Source organism: Xiphophorus maculatus, chromosome 2 (assembly GCF_002775205.1).
Source record: "Xiphophorus maculatus strain JP 163 A chromosome 2, X_maculatus-5.0-male, whole genome shotgun sequence".
Classification (NCBI taxonomy): Eukaryota; Metazoa; Chordata; class Actinopteri; order Cyprinodontiformes; family Poeciliidae; genus Xiphophorus; species Xiphophorus maculatus.
In genome coordinates this window covers 26,525,414-26,544,637 of record NC_036444.1, presented here as the reverse complement: position 1 = coordinate 26,544,637, position 19,224 = coordinate 26,525,414, and the positions used below count along the sequence as shown (strand labels likewise).

The 19,224-nt window shown below is 39.5% G+C and overlaps 2 protein-coding genes across 2 annotated transcripts in view; one reads left to right on the top strand and one right to left on the bottom strand.

The window, feature by feature from the left end:
* Window positions 1–51: 51 nt before the first annotated feature.
* On the bottom strand, window positions 52–11,405 carry nucb2 (nucleobindin 2). Its single transcript, XM_014473004.2, has 13 exons — window positions 11,274–11,405; window positions 9,850–9,987; window positions 8,427–8,534; window positions 8,191–8,323; window positions 7,152–7,255; window positions 5,144–5,329; window positions 3,894–3,984; window positions 3,633–3,691; window positions 3,359–3,451; window positions 2,605–2,694; window positions 2,301–2,471; window positions 1,991–2,045; window positions 52–1,093 (listed from the first exon to the last, which is right to left on the bottom strand). Exons 2-13 carry the CDS (start codon window positions 9,985–9,987, stop codon window positions 981–983), a joined length of 1,341 nt encoding a protein of 446 aa, XP_014328490.1. The 5' UTR covers window positions 11,274–11,405; the 3' UTR covers window positions 52–980.
* A 3,234-nt stretch (window positions 11,406–14,639) lies between these two features.
* The window catches only part of pik3c2a (phosphatidylinositol-4-phosphate 3-kinase catalytic subunit type 2 alpha), a 48,201-nt gene continuing 43,616 nt past the window's right edge, over window positions 14,640–19,224 (top strand). Inside the window, exon 1 of the mRNA XM_014473002.2 lies at window positions 14,640–14,752. The gene's annotated coding sequence lies outside the window, so the exon portion shown is untranslated. The remainder of the gene's footprint in view (window positions 14,753–19,224) is intronic.

The following is a 19,224-nucleotide window of genomic DNA, read 5'->3' as shown; positions in this document are numbered from 1 at the left end:
AAGAATGCATTTTAAAGAAACACGTAGGCAAATGATGCAAAGACACAAGCATTACACTTGCAAGGCCATTCATTTAATTAGTAACAGTCAAACCATGTACACCATGACATCATTCCACAGGATACTTATCAATGAAGACAAAAAAAGAGTTTCACCAGTTTTCTGTTTTACTGCAATGTTTAAGTAACATAAAATCATGATTTAATAAAACAATCTAAAGTCCCCTGAGAATTAACTCATAGTCTCTTCATTTATGTTATCAATCTTCTTGACGGGAGGACATTTCCAGTGGATTTAAAGAATAAATAAATTATCATGAGCACAACACAAACTTTATGGAGCAGTGGCGGACATACTAAACACAAAGAACCACATCAGGCATCACAGATTTGTCGCTGGAATGTCACAGTTGTGAAAAGTTCAAATTCAATGTACAGTGTAGAGATGAGCTTTTCTTCGACTGTCCAGTCCAGAGGACGCAGCGGCTACGAAACAAAAATGCTACGTGTAAAACAGGAAGTGCGTAAGTGAACTTCAACCAAAATGATTCTTTAATGACATTCTTTTTTTTTTTTCTTCAAGATTATCTCTTAACAACAAAAACACATGTTTATAATGTTTGCTGTAGATAATATCACCCACAGCAAATCACAGTGCCTGAAACAAAACTCTTCATTTAAAGAGAATTTTCCCACAGAGGAGTCCTTGTTGTTATGGAAGTTTGAAATACCCGAAACAAAGGAAGCGATTGTCCTTAAGGAAAACTCTGGCTCGTTCAGCTGATTTGGCTAGCAAAGGGACGGTTGGCACTGGCGCTAAACCTGATCCCTGCATCGGCTTCCTTCAGGGGGCGCGTAATGCTTTTGGGCTGTTTTTGCCTTTAGTTAATCAGGACGTTAGTTTTCTAAACAGAAAAATTGGTTCACGAAAAGAAAATGCACAAAGACGCTCACTCATAACAGACAGGGTGACGGGGAGGCCTAGGAGTGTCCTGGCACTGGCACATCCTGCTGTTGGTGACCAGGAGGCAGAGGCTGGGCGTTTCCTGGTACGACTGGTGTCGGATCCCCCTCGGCCATCGCGCCTCCGGGCTCTATAACAGGAAGTGACATTTGTTCGATCATAGAATTTAGCTTAAATTCTTGGAAACATGGACTTTATGGCTTCTGGGAAGTGGTTTGTTTGACATAAAGGAGCAAACATGTAATCAAGCACTTTGTTCTTGTTTTTAGAGGTGCACCGATTGGTCGGCCAGCCGATCGCTCCCGATTTCCTTAATTTTGAATGATCGGCCGATACTTAATCTGCGAAACTGACCTTATCTACCTCCATAAAGTTCTGATAATCAGCCACCGTCTCCTTTTGCTCTGCTGTGAGAGAGGGCTGACTGACAGGCCATCCCACCGGGTGACATCTGCACGTTCACAGCTAACAACAGTCACCCCACTGTGCCAATTATTGACTTCCTCTCTACAGTTGGGGACTTATTCTCAAAAAAGTGACCTCTGACTGATACAGTTCTGGGGAAAAAAAAAGGTACCTCAAGCTTTTTAAAGCTTGGTGATCAGCCACAAAACTACAATCACTGCACCCCCTTCTTGATTTGCTCAGAGCCACAACGAATAGTTTTTGTTCTAGCAGAGCAAGAACATCAAAGATACAGAGCTAGCTCAACGGTAGCGTCTTAGAATGGACCAGTCAAAGTCCGATGGAAAATTTGACAACTGAAAACTGCTCTTTGTCGAATTTGAGCTGCTGTGTAAAGAGTAGCTTCCAAATCTACAGGCTTTTCCTGTAGATTTGGAAACTCGTGGCAAAAAACTAATCGTGACTGTTTCTTGTTAAATGTTTCTAAATTTCTGACTCATACAAAACACAGACAAACACAACGAGAAACCTTACACCTGCTTTAACTGCGTCAGTAGCTTTAAGAGTAAATGTTAAACTATTTGGGACGAACTGACAGCAGTTGAAACTATCTTATACTTACGTTTTACTTCAGCTTTTAAACTCTGCGCTTTGATCTTTTCCATTTCTTCCATTGCCTGAGCAGAAGAACGAAGGAAACAATCAGCATAGAAAGAAAAGATCTCATTAGAAAAACATTGACGGACAACTTGAATTAAATTCAGATTAATTTAATTTAATGGCCCAAGGTTGTTGTTTAACCTGCCCATCTCAGGTAAGATGTGAAAATCCTAAAATACGCTGATAACCAAGGGCTACTTCACAAAAAAAATAAAAATACAACTTCTTTCCCGTTTTCCTTTTTTTTTTGCAGACTCACAACAATAACTCACCTGTTTTAGCCCTGACTTCTGAGCATTTAGTTCTTCCTGTTTTCTTTCTAGCTCCTCCCTCTGTTTCTGCAACTCCGCCGTCTTGGTGTTGATGTTGTCTTCCTCGTTGGCGATTTGCCGCTCGTACTCTCTCAGCTCCTCCTCGGTGTAAGCAGGGTTTTGATCTAAAGTCTGTGAGGGGTGGGCAGAGAAAGTAAAAAAAGATCAATAAAAAGACAAACACAAGTTTGTCACAAATTTTATTCTATATCAACATGCAACACCATTGTGATTCTGAAGTGACCTTTATTTTTTTAAATCTTACCCCCCACTCATCTTTCTCATGGAATTCCGCCTTCTTGGTTGCTGCTATGAACTCACTCATTGACACCAGCCTGTCTTTGTTTGTGTCCACCTGACAAATCAGAGCAGAAAGCAGCTTTAATCACTGTGTTAAGATCAAATAGTTATTTTTATACTAAGAAAGAAAAAACATAGACACACACACACATATATATATATATGTGTGTGTATGTTTTTTCTTTCTTAGTATAAATATACTGTATATATATGTGTGTGTGTGTGTAATTACAGTAAGTAACTATGTTAATCTCAGTTGTTATAAAAAATGCTGTACATATGAAATATGACTTAAAAGAAATTTGACTTTGGAATTTAACACCTTGAAATTGGGCGTCTGTCTCTTTAAAAACCTTAAAAGCTGCGTCTCCAAGGCGGGGCTAGGTTCATCCAGGTGTTATACACGGCTAAATTTTTGCCATGGGAGGCTAAAGGATTTCTGAGACGTGCATGGAAGAATCAAGGTAACACTCCAGGTATGTTTTTGATGAGAGAATAGCATTATAACATGATGTAAAGCTAAAAAAACCCCAAAACCCCCCCCAAAAAACGTACATAATACTGCCCCTTAAAAATCTTGAAAACTGAAACAGCCAATTTCAGACTGACACACTCTGCTGAGATGCAGCAATGACCTCATTACTTAGCGGGCCTAATCACAGCCAATCAGTGATGCATCAGTGACAAACAGGACTCCATGCTGCATGTGTTCAGCTGACCTCATTCATGACATGCTCCCTCATCCTCAGCCTCTCTTCCTCCATCTCAACCATGTCGTCCTCCTCGTTCTCAGGGTTGTACACCTTCTCCAGCTTAAACGAAACATTAAGATGTTACACCAAAACTTTAACTAGCGTTTTAAAAATGAAAATATTTAGCAACTTTTCAGACAAAAGACATAAGTAAGTTGAAAAAATTGGTATCGGCCAAAATTGGAATCGGTCATTGGCCAGAAAACTGCAATCGGTGCATCCCTAACATTCACTAAAGTACCTCTTTTGTAAAGAGAGCTTCCAGCTCGCTTTCATCAAAGAAGCCGTCTCCATTGCTGTCTGCAACACAGAAGTCAAGAATTAGAAGTAACTCTCCTCCACATGAATAATCACAGATTATAAAGATACAGTTTTGATAAGTAAGATACTTGTAAAGTTGCTATTTATTTTAGATTCATAGATGGTTGCAGATTCAAGAGAACTACAGCAGAATACTTCTGCTACTGTTGTGTGCTAAAATACATTTGGAAACTATGGTTACCGTGCATTTTGAAGAAGGTTTTGGGATCAAAGTCCTCTGGGTCCAAACCGTCTGACTCCTGCCACACCTCTTTCAGCTGGTCTTCACTGCCCTGAACACACACACATGCATACACACACACACACACACACACACGCACACACACGCACACACACACACACACACACACAGAGCACCAGCTGAAAACTTTTGGGTTTGCCATTTAGAAAACTTCACCCACAGACGTCATGGCTATGTTAAAGGGGAGTGACATTGCTGGAGGTTTCTATCAATTTCTGATTTTTCTTCCAGCAGTGGCACGTAAAGACCCTGATGTTAATGTCTACATTAGCTGGGAAGGATGAAAGGATACAAAGCAAAAATAACAGTGTTTCGTTACTTCCTGATCTGGTGGAGCTGAAGGAACCTGGTCCTCTCTGGGAGAGAACGTCCCTCCCTCTGACAAGGCAACACTTATCGTCTGCACAACAAGTTGGTGAAACGTTGCAAAACTGTTTTGAGAACGTGGCGAGTGCTGAATCAGCCAACAAAGAGAAACAAGCTTACATTGTGGAACAAGGTGTCTCAATGCGCCAATGGTCTTTATCGGGTGCAGAAAGCTCAGACTTGGAATACAGTTAAACAGATTATTATACCAACTGCGCGCTCTGGTCGGGTCGCACTGACCCCGTGTGCGCTTCTACAAGTTTTTTCTTTTGCATGTGATTTTGGGAACTGACAGGACACCCCGCCCCCAACCTGCTTACCCCGCTGTCTGATCATGCTGTCAGACCACAGGAGGGCTAAAATGTACTCTGTCTTGTTTTTGGAGCCCATTTATGTTGCCACCTCCTGATTCCCTACACCAGTGGCCCAAACAGTCGGAATTGTTTTTAAAAATGATTATTTTTAGTGTTTCCAAACTGAGTTTTCGTGTGATTGAGAGGCTAAAATGCATAAAAATGTATTTGTTCCCCCAAATGTCCAGGTTTGTGTGGACTATGCCTAAGGTATTTTGATGTGCAGTATCCTGTTGGAACTGCAAAAAGTTCAACCATCTGGCTTGAATTGTCACCTTCAGATGAGAGAAACTGTATCTGAACTTTGGTTCTGTGTGTTTGCTCATGATAGAAGCAGCGTTTGGCTGAATCAAACATGTTGCACAACAAGTTTACCTTCACAGCAGAAGTGGTTCATTGATAGGAGATTGATTCTTCGTACTTCATGTTGCAAGTACTGTTAAATATCCACGTTCAAAGTGGGTGACTTACAGGGTGGTTAACTTTGGGATGGTTGGCGTGCTTCTTCTTCATCTCTTCATAGTGCTGCTCCTCTTTCTTCCGGTCCTCCTCGTTCATTGTCTTCAAGCGCTCCCTCCTCTCGTGCTCCTTCGTCATCTCATACTGCTTGAACTCATCGTGGCGTTCCTTGTCATAGTTTTCCAGATCTTTTGTTGCCTTAAATATTAAGGAGAAGAAGTAAGTTTTGCATTACTTGAGCTGGTAATCTGTACTGAATACTGTTTTTACTGGATTGTTCTTGTGATCGCCTCAAAGACTGCACAAACTGTTGGGCAGTCAAGAAGTCAAATTGGGGCTTTCCAGGTACTGACTAGTTTATCAGAAAAGTCTTACACAAATAGAGCATATAACACGAATGCACCGATACACTTTTTTCACGTCCGATACCGATATGTTTGGTATAGCCCAATACAGATCCGATACTGAAAAATAGTACTGAACTGACTTTAAAATGTTTCTTTTTTAAAAATACAGACATAAATGTACTTAATAACATATTTAACTCTGCACCAGTACAGCGCATTGAAATACACCAATACCTTCACAAGTTTGGTCAAGCATATAAAAACAACTTTAATTTGTTCAGCCAGGGTAAAATAAATAATGAAGAAAATCTTCTTTCAAATGGTTCAGAAAGTGCAATTAGAAATTCTAAAAATAATGTGAAATAAATGTAAAAAGCATGATGCCGCTTAGAACACAAAGCATAGAAATAGACTGAATAGATCTATCCTTATGAATCAAGCAAATTGTCACCAATACCTGATCCAGATTTTTTTCAGTATCGGGACCGATGCTAATATTGATATCGGATCGGTGTATCATCATGGCATGTAAATCGGGCTGTTAGATTTTGTAAGGCAGAGTAGGAAGCCTATTCCTATTTAGTAAACAGTGATGTTGGACATTTTTGCTTGAGAATAAAACTTGGATGATATGAGTTACAACATTTAATTTGTAATAAATAAAATTATTTTTGAAAAAATTTCTGAAGGCCAGTATATATTTCGGTCTGTATGTCACAACTCCACTGTGTGCAGTGCGAACAGTACGAGTTGCTGAAACTGTTCAGACCTCAACTGTCAACTGTGAGGCAACTTCCTCATCATTCTTAACATACAGAAAACCAATTGCCCTCCTAAAAAAACAAAACAAATTATTTTACTTTTCAGAAGCCCTTCCTCTCTAAATATAGTGTCAAGTTGCAACATTTAAGATCAGCGAAAGACAAAGCAGGCGACAGTGCCAACACAGGACTCATTCTTGTTTTGTGACACCGGCAGCTCTCCGCTGGGCCAACAATACCACTTACAGTTAACAATACCAATTAAATCCTACGTTTTTTTGTCTGTTTTTTTTGTGCAAATATCTTAGTACACCTAAAATAAGACAAAACTAACTTACAAGTATCATTACAGCAAGAAACAGGAGTCAATAATCCCTTGACATTGATTGTTTTAAAAAGTACTAGTTTCACTAGCAGATTATTTTGCTTATCGCATGGGAAAATGTCTTGCTACAAGTGAAACAATCTGCCAAGGGAACCAATACCTTTTCAGCAATGTCAATGAATTTTTGACTTAAAACACGCTCCTATTTCTTCCAGAAAAGTTACTTTTAAGTTAATTTTATCTTACGTCAAGTGTAATAAAATATTTGCCCAAGAATACTGAACCAAAAATACTTTGTGATTTTGTGTTTTTGCAGTGTAGACGTGGTGACAGTCTATACAAGTAGCTCTACAAGTTACTTGTATAGTAACTCGTAGAGCTTATACAAGCTCTACAAGTGATAGTACTGGACTGTATTGTGTGTGTTTACTAATTATTGTTACCTACTTTTTTTATATTCACTAACCTTCTGAGAACTGGTGATGGTAAGGGTTAGGAATACACTGGTTTACAGAGTTACTCAAATGAATGGAAGTCAATTCGAAGTCCTAATGTGGGTGGCAATGTAAACTTGTGTGTGTGTGTACCGATTGGATAAGGCGATCCAGGTCCTCCACCTCGAAAGTGTGTGGGTTCATGTGGTTGAGGTGCTCAAACTGCTTCAGCAGGGCCTGGTGGTCCAGTGTGTTCCCTGGACAGAGAAAATTCAAAAGAAAAGTAAAATAAACAGAACAAACAACAATTACCGTGTGTTTTAAGTTGTAACCTTCGACTTCAACCCACTATTTCTGATCTTTACACATAATTCAGTAAAGGAATAATGAATAATGCTAAAACAATTAAAGCTACTTTATGTAACTTTTTAAAAAAATGTTTTTTACACTATCAGACAGATATTCTATGAAAATATGGATCTCCTCCACCTCCTCCCTGAGCTACTACTGCCATCTGAGGAAATGCCGACCAAAAACAACCAATCAGAGCCAGGGTGGTGTCAATCAATCCCATGTACTCGATGCTAAACATGCTACTGGCGGAGAACCAACTTACCATTACAGGAAATCCATTTATCCGCAGTCATCGGTGGCCATGCTAACTAGCCTTAGCATTCACAACAACCTTTGCTAGCTGCAGCTTGCTCTCTGCTGGAGCGGTAGCACCTAAGACCCGCCTCCTGGCTCTGATTGGTTGTTTCTAGGTAGAACTGGGAGCACTGGGAGAAGGCAGAGGAGCTCAATTCTTTTATTCACAGATTACCTGTCTTATACAAAACTGTCATGACATAGTGACAGTTTCAACAAATATGTACAACATTTTTTATATATTTAGAAAAGTCACATGCTGCAGCTTTAAGCCGGGATTTTCTTTCTGAGCCCTGCAAAAGCGTCCAGCTGTCTTTTTGTGTTTGTTTAAACACATAAAAAAAACTTTAGAACACACCAAGAAATAAAAGTATACGTGGGGCTAAAACTTTTGCAAGGCACTCAAGAGCTAAAATCTCTTGAGTCACAGCCTGCATTTGATGATGAACAAACCTCGGACGCGGATTGCGGAACACGTGCAATTTCAAGAAGCCCAGACCTGCCAGTGACGCAGCACTAACCGCCACGCTGTGCCTTCACTCACCGTTCCCCTCCCGGAGGTCGTGTTTGGCTTTGATTAGCAACCGCAGCCGGTTCATCTCCTCCCTCTTCAGCTCGTCCAGCTTGCTTCGGAAATTGTGTTGAACAAAGTCCAGCTCTTTGGACAGTTTGCCTTGCTGCGAGCAAAGAGTCCACGCGGCAAAGTTTAAAATTGAGAGCGCAGTGCAAATAAACTGATTGTTAAATAGTTAAGTGGGGATTTTGTAAGGGAGCGTGTACCTTGATGTCATCCATATTGGCGTTTTTCAGCTTTTCTCTGAAGTGGGGGTCTTTCTCCAGGTACTCGATGACTTCCCTGAGGTAGCGGTCATAGTGCAGACCAGTGTCCTGACAAACAGTAGATGACTCACGTTTATTTGGAAACCCGACGCTAATTAGGGCCATTATAAAAATATTTTCTTGGTCATTTACCACCTACTAATGACTACTAAAAGCTTTTTGGTTGTTGTTATTTGTTTTTCCATCAGCCTTTTTCCTCACAGTTAAGTGTAATTTATATCTCTCTGACCCTTTAAATCAGGTCTGAATCCACAAGGATGTGGGCCCCGGGGCTGGTGCCAGTTTTGGTGCCCTATCCACTAAGGAAAAACGTATTCACCAATGCAAATTACAGTACAATTGGTGCACTAATTAGTGAATTGAAAAAAAAAATGACAGTACATAGTCCTATACATCAGCAGGTATGAACTGATGCATGGTAGGTTCAGGCCTGTTGAAATAAATGAATTAATCATATGATATATGAAAGTAAACTCAATAAATTCCATCTGCACCATTTATTGTTTTTCTCTTTTCTCCCTGTCTTGCTACCAAAAACTGATTGCTAAATAGTAATAGTCTTCACCAGACTGAAGACTTTCATCTTCAGTGCGTTGGTCTTGACTAGTCTTTTTTTGAAAGACGATCTCGTTTATAGAGACTTTATAATTCATTTCATTTATTTTTGTTTCTTTATTTTGGATATCTAAAATGTCTCTCAGTTCCAGTGTTAAACGTTCGTCGGAAATGAAAGTTTGTTGATCGCTGAGAGCGTGTGCTTGCGTTACCATGCCATTACCATCACGCTACTTGAAAACCGTCTCAAAAACGACAATATTGTTGTTTAATCGCAAAAAGTTACAAGTTGTTTCACTTGTAACAAAACATTTTCCCATGTTACAAGCAAAATAATCTGCTACTGAAACAAGCTCCTATTTCTTGCTGTAATGTTACTTGCAAGTTAGTTTTGTCTTATTTTAAGTGTACTAAGACTTTTTATCGCCCAGTAACTTTTGTCATTGTGACAGGCCTAGGCAGGTTTAACACGTCCTCTAGCCAATGACACCTTGTTGTTTAGAAAGAAATTGACCACGACTTCATAATTTTTTACACGCTTGAATATTTTTTTAATTCATAAAAATCCTAAAATAGCGCACGACTCACATGATTTGGGTCTATGAGTTTTATTTAAGGTGCAATGTTTGCATTCATTAAAAATAAAATACAATTTTGAAGCCTCCCCCCCCAAAAAAAATGATCGCCCTGGGCAATTGCCCTTCCTACAGTCAACCCAAGATAGTTTCTGTGTGAGAGGAGAAATTTGCTGTAAAAAGCTCTTATCAAACAGCATATCCCTGCATTTGTCAAAATGCTGTTGACTCACGGCGCTCTGCGGTGGCTCCAGCTGCTCCACCTCTGGCTTGTCTTTGGCCTTCTCCACACTGATAGGCACTGAGTGGACGCACAACCACAAACTGAGCATCACCAGCCCGCAGTGGGCCAAGGCTCTACTCCTCACCATCTAGTTGAAAAGAAAAGAAAAGAAAAAGAAGAAAGAAATGAGAGTAGTGGCAGTTCTTATGCTAGTCTTTTACGCAGAAATAAATAAATACACAACCATATACTCCTTAAACAAAATGTCATTCGATTTATTGGGATTTTATGCTATAGACCAACACAAAGTATATGCAGTTTTCAAAATGTTTTAAGTGTCGTATATCTTTCTATCCATCCCTCCCACAGCCCTAGATAAAACATACTGTAAGTAAAGGCTTTCACACATCACGCGATTAGTAAATGGGAGTCCAGCTCTGTGTAATTTTATCTCAGTATAAAGACAGCTGCTAGGTGAAAGTTCCTCAGAGGTTGTTATAGAACATTAGACGACAAACCAGCACCGTGAAACCCAAAGAACACGGCAAACAGGTCAGAGAGAACGTTTCAGAGAAATCTGAAGAAGGATTAGGTTCTCGAAACCACGAGAAGGAAAGATAACTTCTGCTGAATGAGAGAGCATACCATTTAAGTTTTGCCACTGTAGGACAGCAACTCAGCCAGAGACGCACTGAAAGCATTTCGATGAAAGCAAAAATCTTGTGTCAGAATGGCCCAGTCAAAGCCCCGGAACAAAAAAATCTACTCAATCTGTGACCAGACTTAGCAATTCACAAAGGAAGAAATTTCAGTCTCCAGCTGTGCAATGCACTCACACACATACCCCAAAATTCTCCATACTACAACATTTTGGCTCAAGGCTAGTCGACAGAAATGCAGCCTGCACTTTAAACATTTTTATTTGTAAAACGACCAATAAAAAACCCCAAAAAACAAACAAACAAAAACAAAAACAATTTTCACAATAGTATGCTACTCTTTGTTGGTTGATCACATAAAACCTATTGAGGTTTGTGGCTGAAACGCAAGAAAATGTTCATAAAATATGGATTATTTTTGCGACACCTAGTCATTGCTAATTAGGAAAAGGCTAATTCACTTAGAGATGAAATGTGGGATCACGTTATGCAAAGTTGGCGTTAATCTTAAAACAAACTCTGCCAAGAGAAAGGCAGCAAGCGACACACGTGACCGCTGGACAAAGACAACAAGCTTATTTTTTGAAACGGCCGACACATTTTACTAACATTAAGTACAGTAGATGTGTGACTAAACACTGTGTTAAATTAGCAGGTTATTTATTGGAATCACGGAGCGATGGTGAATGCTAATTCACATCACCCAAAATGTAAAGCTACCAAACCAGCCGAAATTGTTAACTGATAAATTACCTTTGTGTCAAGTCGGACTTACTTGTCAAACACTCGTTACTTGTAATTCCTCTTCTTATTCCTCACCGAGCTTCCACCGTTGAGTGCTCTCCGCACAGCCTGAGATTCATCGGAGCTTGTGACAGCCGTCATCTATCTACCACCAATACAAGCCTCAGGTAGCCACAACCTAAACAAAAGAGGTAGCCGTTTACCATGGCAACGCCCCGCCCCCGGCGCGCTCCCATTGGACGGAGAAAAGTCAACTTTCGTTGGAAAACTGTCGCGTTGGAAGCTGATTGGATGCCGCCCCCTGCCACTCAAAGGGTCTCGAACTCTTAACGGTGAGTTGAGACAAACTGTACGTGGCATTGCAGACAAACCCCAGACGGGGCGGCCTCTGCGGGAAAGCTCTTCATTCAGAAGTTACATTTTCACAATACGGTTTTATTTATCATTGGTGTGTTTTCATTTGATGCAATGCCCGAGTGGCTGAGTAAAAAAAAAAAAAAAAAAAAAAAAGATTGTGTATTTTAGTACGAACAATTTGTGTTGTGAAAAATTCAGGCACCTGCTACAGCTCCTCTATCTGTATGGCAGAAGTATTTTAAACTAAGCCCCCCTAAAAATAAAAAAAAAGTGTGTAGGTGAAGGAATTATTGGGCTACACATCAATATATACCACCGACATTTTATTCGTTAAAATTGACTGTAAAAAGAGTATACAATAGCCAAATGGAAAAATATATAAAGAATCACAATGGTTTTATGGTTTTACTTATAAGTTTTTAAAAATTAATGACATTGGAAATATGTTATTTATAATTTAACCACTCTGTGAAGTTTGTAATGTCGAAAATGCGGCTCACCACCCAGGGCGGCATCCCATTGGGAGGCATAGGTTTATGATAATAAATATCGCTAAGTTTATTTGTATTGCACGTTTCAGCAAGTACTTTAACATACGTGAAAACATAAATCCAACTAAAAACACTACATTGCAGTGGCATAATAAAGCAGAGTAATGAAAAGATGGAATACAGACTAAAACTGACAGAGTTCCAGTAAATATTAATTGAAGGGAACTCAAAGCAAATTGTGTTTGTGCCTTGATTTAAAAAGAACTCGGTGTTTCAGCATTTTTGCAGTTTTCTGTAAGTTCGTCCCAGGTTAGAGGAGCATAAAAACTGAATCCGACTTCTCTATGTTTGGTTGTAAGTGGGGATGCAGAGCCGACCAGAACCAGAAAATAGGACTGATCAGGAAGGTTAATGTTACAGCAGATCGTTACAGGGATTCGTTGAGGGATTTTTATAAACCAGCGAGAGTGTTTTAAAGTCTACAGGACAGTCTACAGTCTGAGCTACAGGAAGCCAGTGTAAGGTCTGCAGAACTGGGGTGATGTGCTCTATCTTCCTAGTTTGCTGCAGATGCTCATTAACTTCTTAGGCAGATTTGTAAATACACTGCTCCATAATCAACTATACACTAACTACACATATATTTAAATAAGTTCGATTTATCCTTTTGTTGATTTAAATTTTGATCAGTTTTAATGTGATACATCTAAATGCCTTGTAAGCACAAAGAATCTTCATTTTAGGGGAGCTTGACACTATCCACTTCTGTCCACGCGGTGGCGCGGTTTTACCGTCTCTCGGAAGCGATCCCCGCTGATCCACTGCAAGCTTAACGTCAACAAATTTTACAGTGCAATATCTTTTCTGCATATACCTTTTCTGCCAGTTTGTCAGACCAACATTTTTTATGTTTTTTCTTCCCAAATTCCAAATTTGTGCACTACACATTAGCTACACAGGTAAATGTTATCAAATGAATGTCATATTTTACACTTTAATTTCTACCTCCTTAAGCTTTAATTCCAAATACACGCATCTCGAAAAATTAGAAACCGTTCAATATTTTTTGCCAGTCATTTCAGAAAGTGAAACTCAGATAAATTCATAACACAAAGAATGGAATATGTCAAGGCTTTTAAAAAATTATCATTATGGGTTACAGGTAATAAAAATTAAAAACTCAGCGTCTCAAAAAAAAATAATAATAATAATGAGAAAACGTTAAATATTGAAAATTCCTGGTGTCACACCCAATTAACTGTTTCACCTCTAAATGGTCTCTCAATCTGGGTGAGAAGGGTGTTCAATCATGAGAACTAACTGTACAAATGTTCAGAAAGCCGTCACTGACACTCTTTATGGTTAAACCACAGAAAGAAATTGCAAAAGAAGCTGGTTGTTAACAGAGTGCTGTATTTAAGTATGCTTATTGAAAGTTGAGTGGAAGGAAAACATGAGGTAGGAAGAGGTGTGTCAGCAACAAAGATTACCGCAGACTGGAGAGGATTGTCAAGCTTCACAAGAAGTCGACTGAAATAATAATAGTAACAATACGTGTTATTTATAGGCACATTTCTTGGCACTCAGGGCCACCTTGCGTCATCAAACATAAAAACAGATGCAACATGACAAGACTCAATAAACATAAATACAAACACAGAATGTAAATAAGACAGTTGCAGTTGTGGTCAGAAGGTGCAAGCTAGCTTAAACAAGTTTTGAGTTTGGATTTGAAATGTGGCAGTGAGTCTGTTACGGAGATCCAGGTGGGTGGACCTGGGTTCTAGAGCGGCTGAATGCTCTGGTTCTCATGGTAACAAGACGGGCAGGGGGGGGCATCCACTATGAACCTTAGTCAGTGATGACCTGAGGTTCCAGTCCACCTGCTGGTTTTGGTCCGCTGGGTTTACTGAAGGTCCCAGTCAACGTAGACGTCCACCAGCAGATTCTAGAGCACGTCTTGTTTCCTTCTGCTGACAAACTTTATAGAGATGCTGATTTACTTTTCTAGCAGGACTTGCCATCTGTACTAACTGCTAGAGGTTAAAAAAACTGCTTCAGTTACCACAGTGTTATGGTGGTTTATCAACCAGCAAACGGGCCTGGCCTAAACTCCATAGAGAATCTATGAAGTACTGTCAAGAGGAAGCAATCAGGGTTTCCATCACAACTTGAGCTTGTGTTCAAATAAGAAGTCTCACTGTAACACCAACTGAAGGTGAGTGTCTGTCTGGTGTATGTTTGGTTAAAACATGCTTATTCTTCATTCAGCGAAGGAACTAGGTGGGTAGAGTTGCCAAAAATTGTATTCAAATTAGAGTAACATTCTTCAACAGTAAAAGTAAGAAGTACGGCGCAGTAGAATGCAGAAGTACCTTTTTATAAGTTATTAAAAGCAAAGTAACTTACTATTCACCTAATGAAGACTGTTTTCTTCAACAGAAGTACTACTGCCAACCGATGCACTTCCTACGTTTGTCCATGGAGTGGCGCTGTTTCTCCGTGTAATTTGATAGAGCAGAGACGCCGCTTTCCACACTTCCATCCAAAAGTCGGTCGACTCCGCCGACCAACTCAACAGGAACTGACGTCTCCTTTGTGCAAGTGGATGGAAAAATGCAGGCTGCAGGAAAAATGGCTCCAAACACCGGACCACTGAAAGGTGAGAAACAAACCTTTTCACGCAGCGCGTCTTTTACGAAAAGTTCAACTTTGTAGATGCGTTATGTTAGCGGTCGTACCGTCGTCGTATGCGCTCGCTTCCCGTTTGAGGACAGCCTGCATTTGTTCCCTGTTGTGGTTAGTTGGCGAGAACAAGCTGGCAGTTGTCTTGAGTACTTTTAAATTATTAAACCGTTGTCACTTAGAGCTGGGAAGAGTGGCTAGAGTAGCGTTTGTTTGGGTGAAGTCAGTGGGGTTTGTGTAAACATTGGGGTTCGGTGCTACTGCTCCAGCTGGTTTAGCAGCTAAGTTAGCCTCACAAGATCTAAAGTTGGGAGTTTCACTAAAGCGGCCACCAAAAGTAGCGAAAAGTGGCTATCTGAGCTAGGTTACTAAGTTCGGCTTTTGGCAATTGTTGAAGTTGCGTCATGCTAACAGCGACCTAGCTCTGATTTGAAAGAAGTCAGCCGGGCAGAAACACCAAACAAAGGTGACATAATGCCAATATAAAACCATAATTTGTGTTAAGTGACAGAGTAGCGAAGCAGCCGACCTAAGAGTGTGCTTTGAGTTTGTATTCTGCAACTATATTTGATGATAAACGTATCTTAAACTGATTGTATCTATTATTTTTCTCGATAATACGTCACGCGTTCCCTTTAAACGCAGCTGTAATACAAACTTAAGTAAGGTGGCTGGCACAATGAACATTTTTATTTATTTATGCACTTATTATGAAAAGAAAATGGCAAGAATAGAGTTTGTAATATTTTGCTACCGTTTATGGTCTTAAACATTAGATTGTGTCATTAAATGTCGCATGACTTTGGTTACATATTTTCTTCTTTAAACATCTTAAAGAGGCTGTACTTTGATCAGCTGCACCGTACAGTGCTAACCTCTGCAATTTTCTTTCCCTCACAGCCTCAGGAAACAAAATATCACAGTCACATTTAGGTCTAAATTTAAGGTGAGAGTACAAATGTATACGTCACCATGCTCCATTTAAACCCTGTTGACTCATAACTGTAAAAACAACAGCAGATTTGCGGTTTTAAATGTACTTTCTGTTTTATTTTTTAACAATTGTTAAAAATAAAACGGTGTCGCATGACTTAATGTCCACGCATTAATATAACACACTAAACAAACTTTTGTAGCTTTCCGGGAGGATGTCCTGTCGAGAGTAAACACTGCATTTATTGTTTCATTAAGCAAGACTTTTTAAAAGATTACCCAGAGCTTTTGAATGGTTTTAAAAATACTAGGAAAACATTTTATTAACACAGTGTCCTGGCGGTGCTGGTAACTGTTTTCAGGATGCGCTGTGGTGTTAAAATGTTACGATTTCCGTCCTTTCAGAAAGACTCCTGAAAAAGGCGCCTCAAAGTCAAGAGCTTGCTCAAGTTGTATTCAATAGGGCCACACAAAATTAGTAAACCTTGCATGACTTAATGCCCACGCATTAAGATAATGCGTGGGCATTATATTATATATAATACTAGTAAATATAGCGGCGAAAATATTTTTATTCTTTCATCTCGTTCTGATGTGTGCTTCTGTCACTCTGTGACCTTTTTGCATTTTTGGCAATGTCATTTCTGTCTGCTGTGAGCAGTAGCATGTTAAAAAAACCCTTATTATTAACACTTGAAATATACTGTATTAGCCAACAATAACTGCATTCAGCAGAGTCATTGCGATATTGGTAGTAAGCCTGTTGCAGTAAGCAATAAATCAATGAAACTAAATTAATGATCTAAATTAATGATTAATGATTTATGATCTCTTTTGACAAAAGTCTTCAGTCTAGTGCTTTGGTCTCAACTAATCTTTTTTTTTAAGTGCAGTTTTCTTTACAGAGACTTCAGTATTGATTTTATTTGTTGTGTTTGTTTGAAATATTTTTGGATGTATAAAATGTCTCCCAGTTCCAATGTTAAAAGGTTCATCAGAAATGAAAGGTTATTGATCTTTGAGAGAGTGTGCTCACATTATTATGCCTTTGCTATTGTATTACTTGAAAATGATCTCAAGACTTAGACTTAGACTTGTACTTTATTGATCCTTTGGGAAGACTCCCTCAGGAAATTGAAGAGGACATAATATTGTCAAAAAGACAATATTATCTTTTTATCCCAATAACTTCTGGGACAATTTATCGTCCAGCAAAATTTGTTGTTGTGACGGGGGTCTGATTGGTCTTATACATTGTGATATTGCAATGACGATATATTTGCAATATATTGTGTAGCCCTGTTGTAGAATAGGAGTGCGCCGATTGCAGCTTTCTGGCTGATCACCAATTTCTTTAAAAGTCTGACCTGCCAAAATTGAGGTTTTTTTTTTTGTTTTTTTCCCCTCCTTTTTTTTTTAAAGTTTGTAAATATAGCAACAAATTGGAGAAGGTGGCAACAATTTGGGGGATTTTTGTAAACCGCACATGTGCAGATGTGACCTGGTGGGCGGGTCTGTCAGTCAGCCCTCTATCATGGCAGAACAAAAGAGGACACTGGTCGACGTTCAGAGCTTTGTGGGGCAAGATAAGTTTGGTGGATAAGATCGGTTTCACATGTAAGCATCGGGCGAACGTTTATCTCCCAATACTAAGGAAATCAGATGCGATTTATCGGTTCACCGCCAACTGCACTGAAACTCAGCTCAGCTCACTTCCACTTCACTTACAAAATATAGCCAAAGTATGCCATTTAAGAATATTGCTGACGTAATAAATCATTGTTGTATTCTGAGAAATGCCTACTTTGAGATTTTTAGTATTAGTCTTTGCACTTTTTACAGAGAACATACTCTGTAAATAGCAACAAAAAAAATTTGGCCAAATAAGATTAAAAAAAATGTCACTGACACTTTCTGTAAGTAATACCGTCTCTCTTATTTTGTAACGAATTAGCTTCAAGTCTTATTCGGGAAGTTTTGCTGGAGGGCTTCATAGTTCGAGGGTTTTCGGCACATTTGAATGTCTGTCCTAAAAATGGTAAAAACTGGTATAATAACAAGTGATGCAGTGACCCTACAATGCAGAGCTAACCACAGTCAACTAATGTTTATGAAGTTTAGTCACAGGCGAAATTTCACTTGTTGTTTACATTTTACGTAAGGTATCTGTTTTGTTTTGCTAGAATATGCTTTTTTTATTGTATAAAAATAGTGGCACAAGGCTTACATGTCAGGATACAAGGAATCCACAGAAAATTGAAACCATTAATGAGAACATGGTCCAAAAATGACAATCTGTATTGATTTTCCTGAGTTGTGTTGCTGTAAAACTCTGGATCAGACCTAATAGATGCAGCAACATTGCCACAACCTGCTGGGGTTCACACAGCTGATAAGACAAGCCTGGGCCGTGACTCTTAACGTAATGCTAACAGAAGGAGAAAGAAGGCTACGGTTGAGGGAGGGAGAGTGAGAGGAGGTTGAGCTTTTCAACATGCCAAATTCCTCAGCTGCACAATAGCGTTGGGCGAGCCCCGAGTCCCGGCCGGCACAGTCGGGCTTCTCCACCACAACGGGAGGGGAGGCTCTGGAGAGGCCCGCGATGCCTGGGGAGAGGAAGAACTCGCTCAACCCCTGCGCCGCAATCGTTCGATGAATGGTTGCTTTGAGGACGCTGCTGTGTCATCCAGCACCACCATGCCATATGAAAAAAGTTATGTTTGGATTGTTATCGCTAGGGTTGTAAATATGTCAGCCTTCTTTTGTAGCACGAAACAGAGCACTTTCCTACAATTTACGAAAGAAGGCCTTGCTAAATAATGGCAAAAATATGAGCAGTTTAGTAGTAATAAAAATAAACTTGCAGATTTGTGAATTAACTGTAATGAGTTCCTGATTAACAGGCTTATTGTTTTGTTTAGTCATTTATAGTATACAGGCGCTCCCAGGTTTAATATGCACCTTGTGGTGTAACAGTAAACCCGAAAAAAGAAGTGTTTATCTTGACGTACCTTCCTATATGAATACACGGTATACTGATTTGAGAGGTCTGACCCACATGATGCCCTGGATTTTATAAGCAGGCTGGCAGAGCAGCATATGTGGCAATTTGCAGTCAGTCAATATGCAATTAAAATGTGCTTGGAGCAACAAAGCATTGATGATTTATAAAGGCTTACGATAGCTTAGAAGCTCATTTTAGGTCATTGTTCCGCAATAAAAATGCAACCAAGAACATCTTCTTTCATTACAGGTCAATTAGCGCCTTTGCACAATAGTTGAACAGCCAGGATGTGAGCTTTCAGTGCATGCAGCTGGGGTTGTGGAATTAAGGTGGTGTGACTTGCACCACAGAATTCACTTGGAACAGAATGAATAAAGATCTGTGTATTAGATTTCCTTGATATCTGTGTGTTGCGATCCTTCCGAAGGTTGTTCACATGCATGTAGTGTTTTTTGTGCCCATCCTCGACATGCTTTTTTTTATTATTATTATATCAGATTCTGCTGAACAAT

Coding starts and splice junctions, on each gene's coding strand:
- nucb2 (XM_014473004.2), bottom strand. CDS start 9,987: ATGGTGAGGAGTAGAGCCTTGGCCCACTGCGGGCTGGTGATGCTCAGT. Junction 3,985..5,143: donor ATCCCAAAGTTAACCACCCT/GTAAGTCACCCA, acceptor GTGTGTGTTCAG/GGCAGTGAAGACCAGCTGAA. Junction 3,692..3,893: donor AACCTTCTTCAAAATGCACG/GTAACCATAGTT, acceptor TCTGTGTTGCAG/ACAGCAATGGAGACGGCTTC.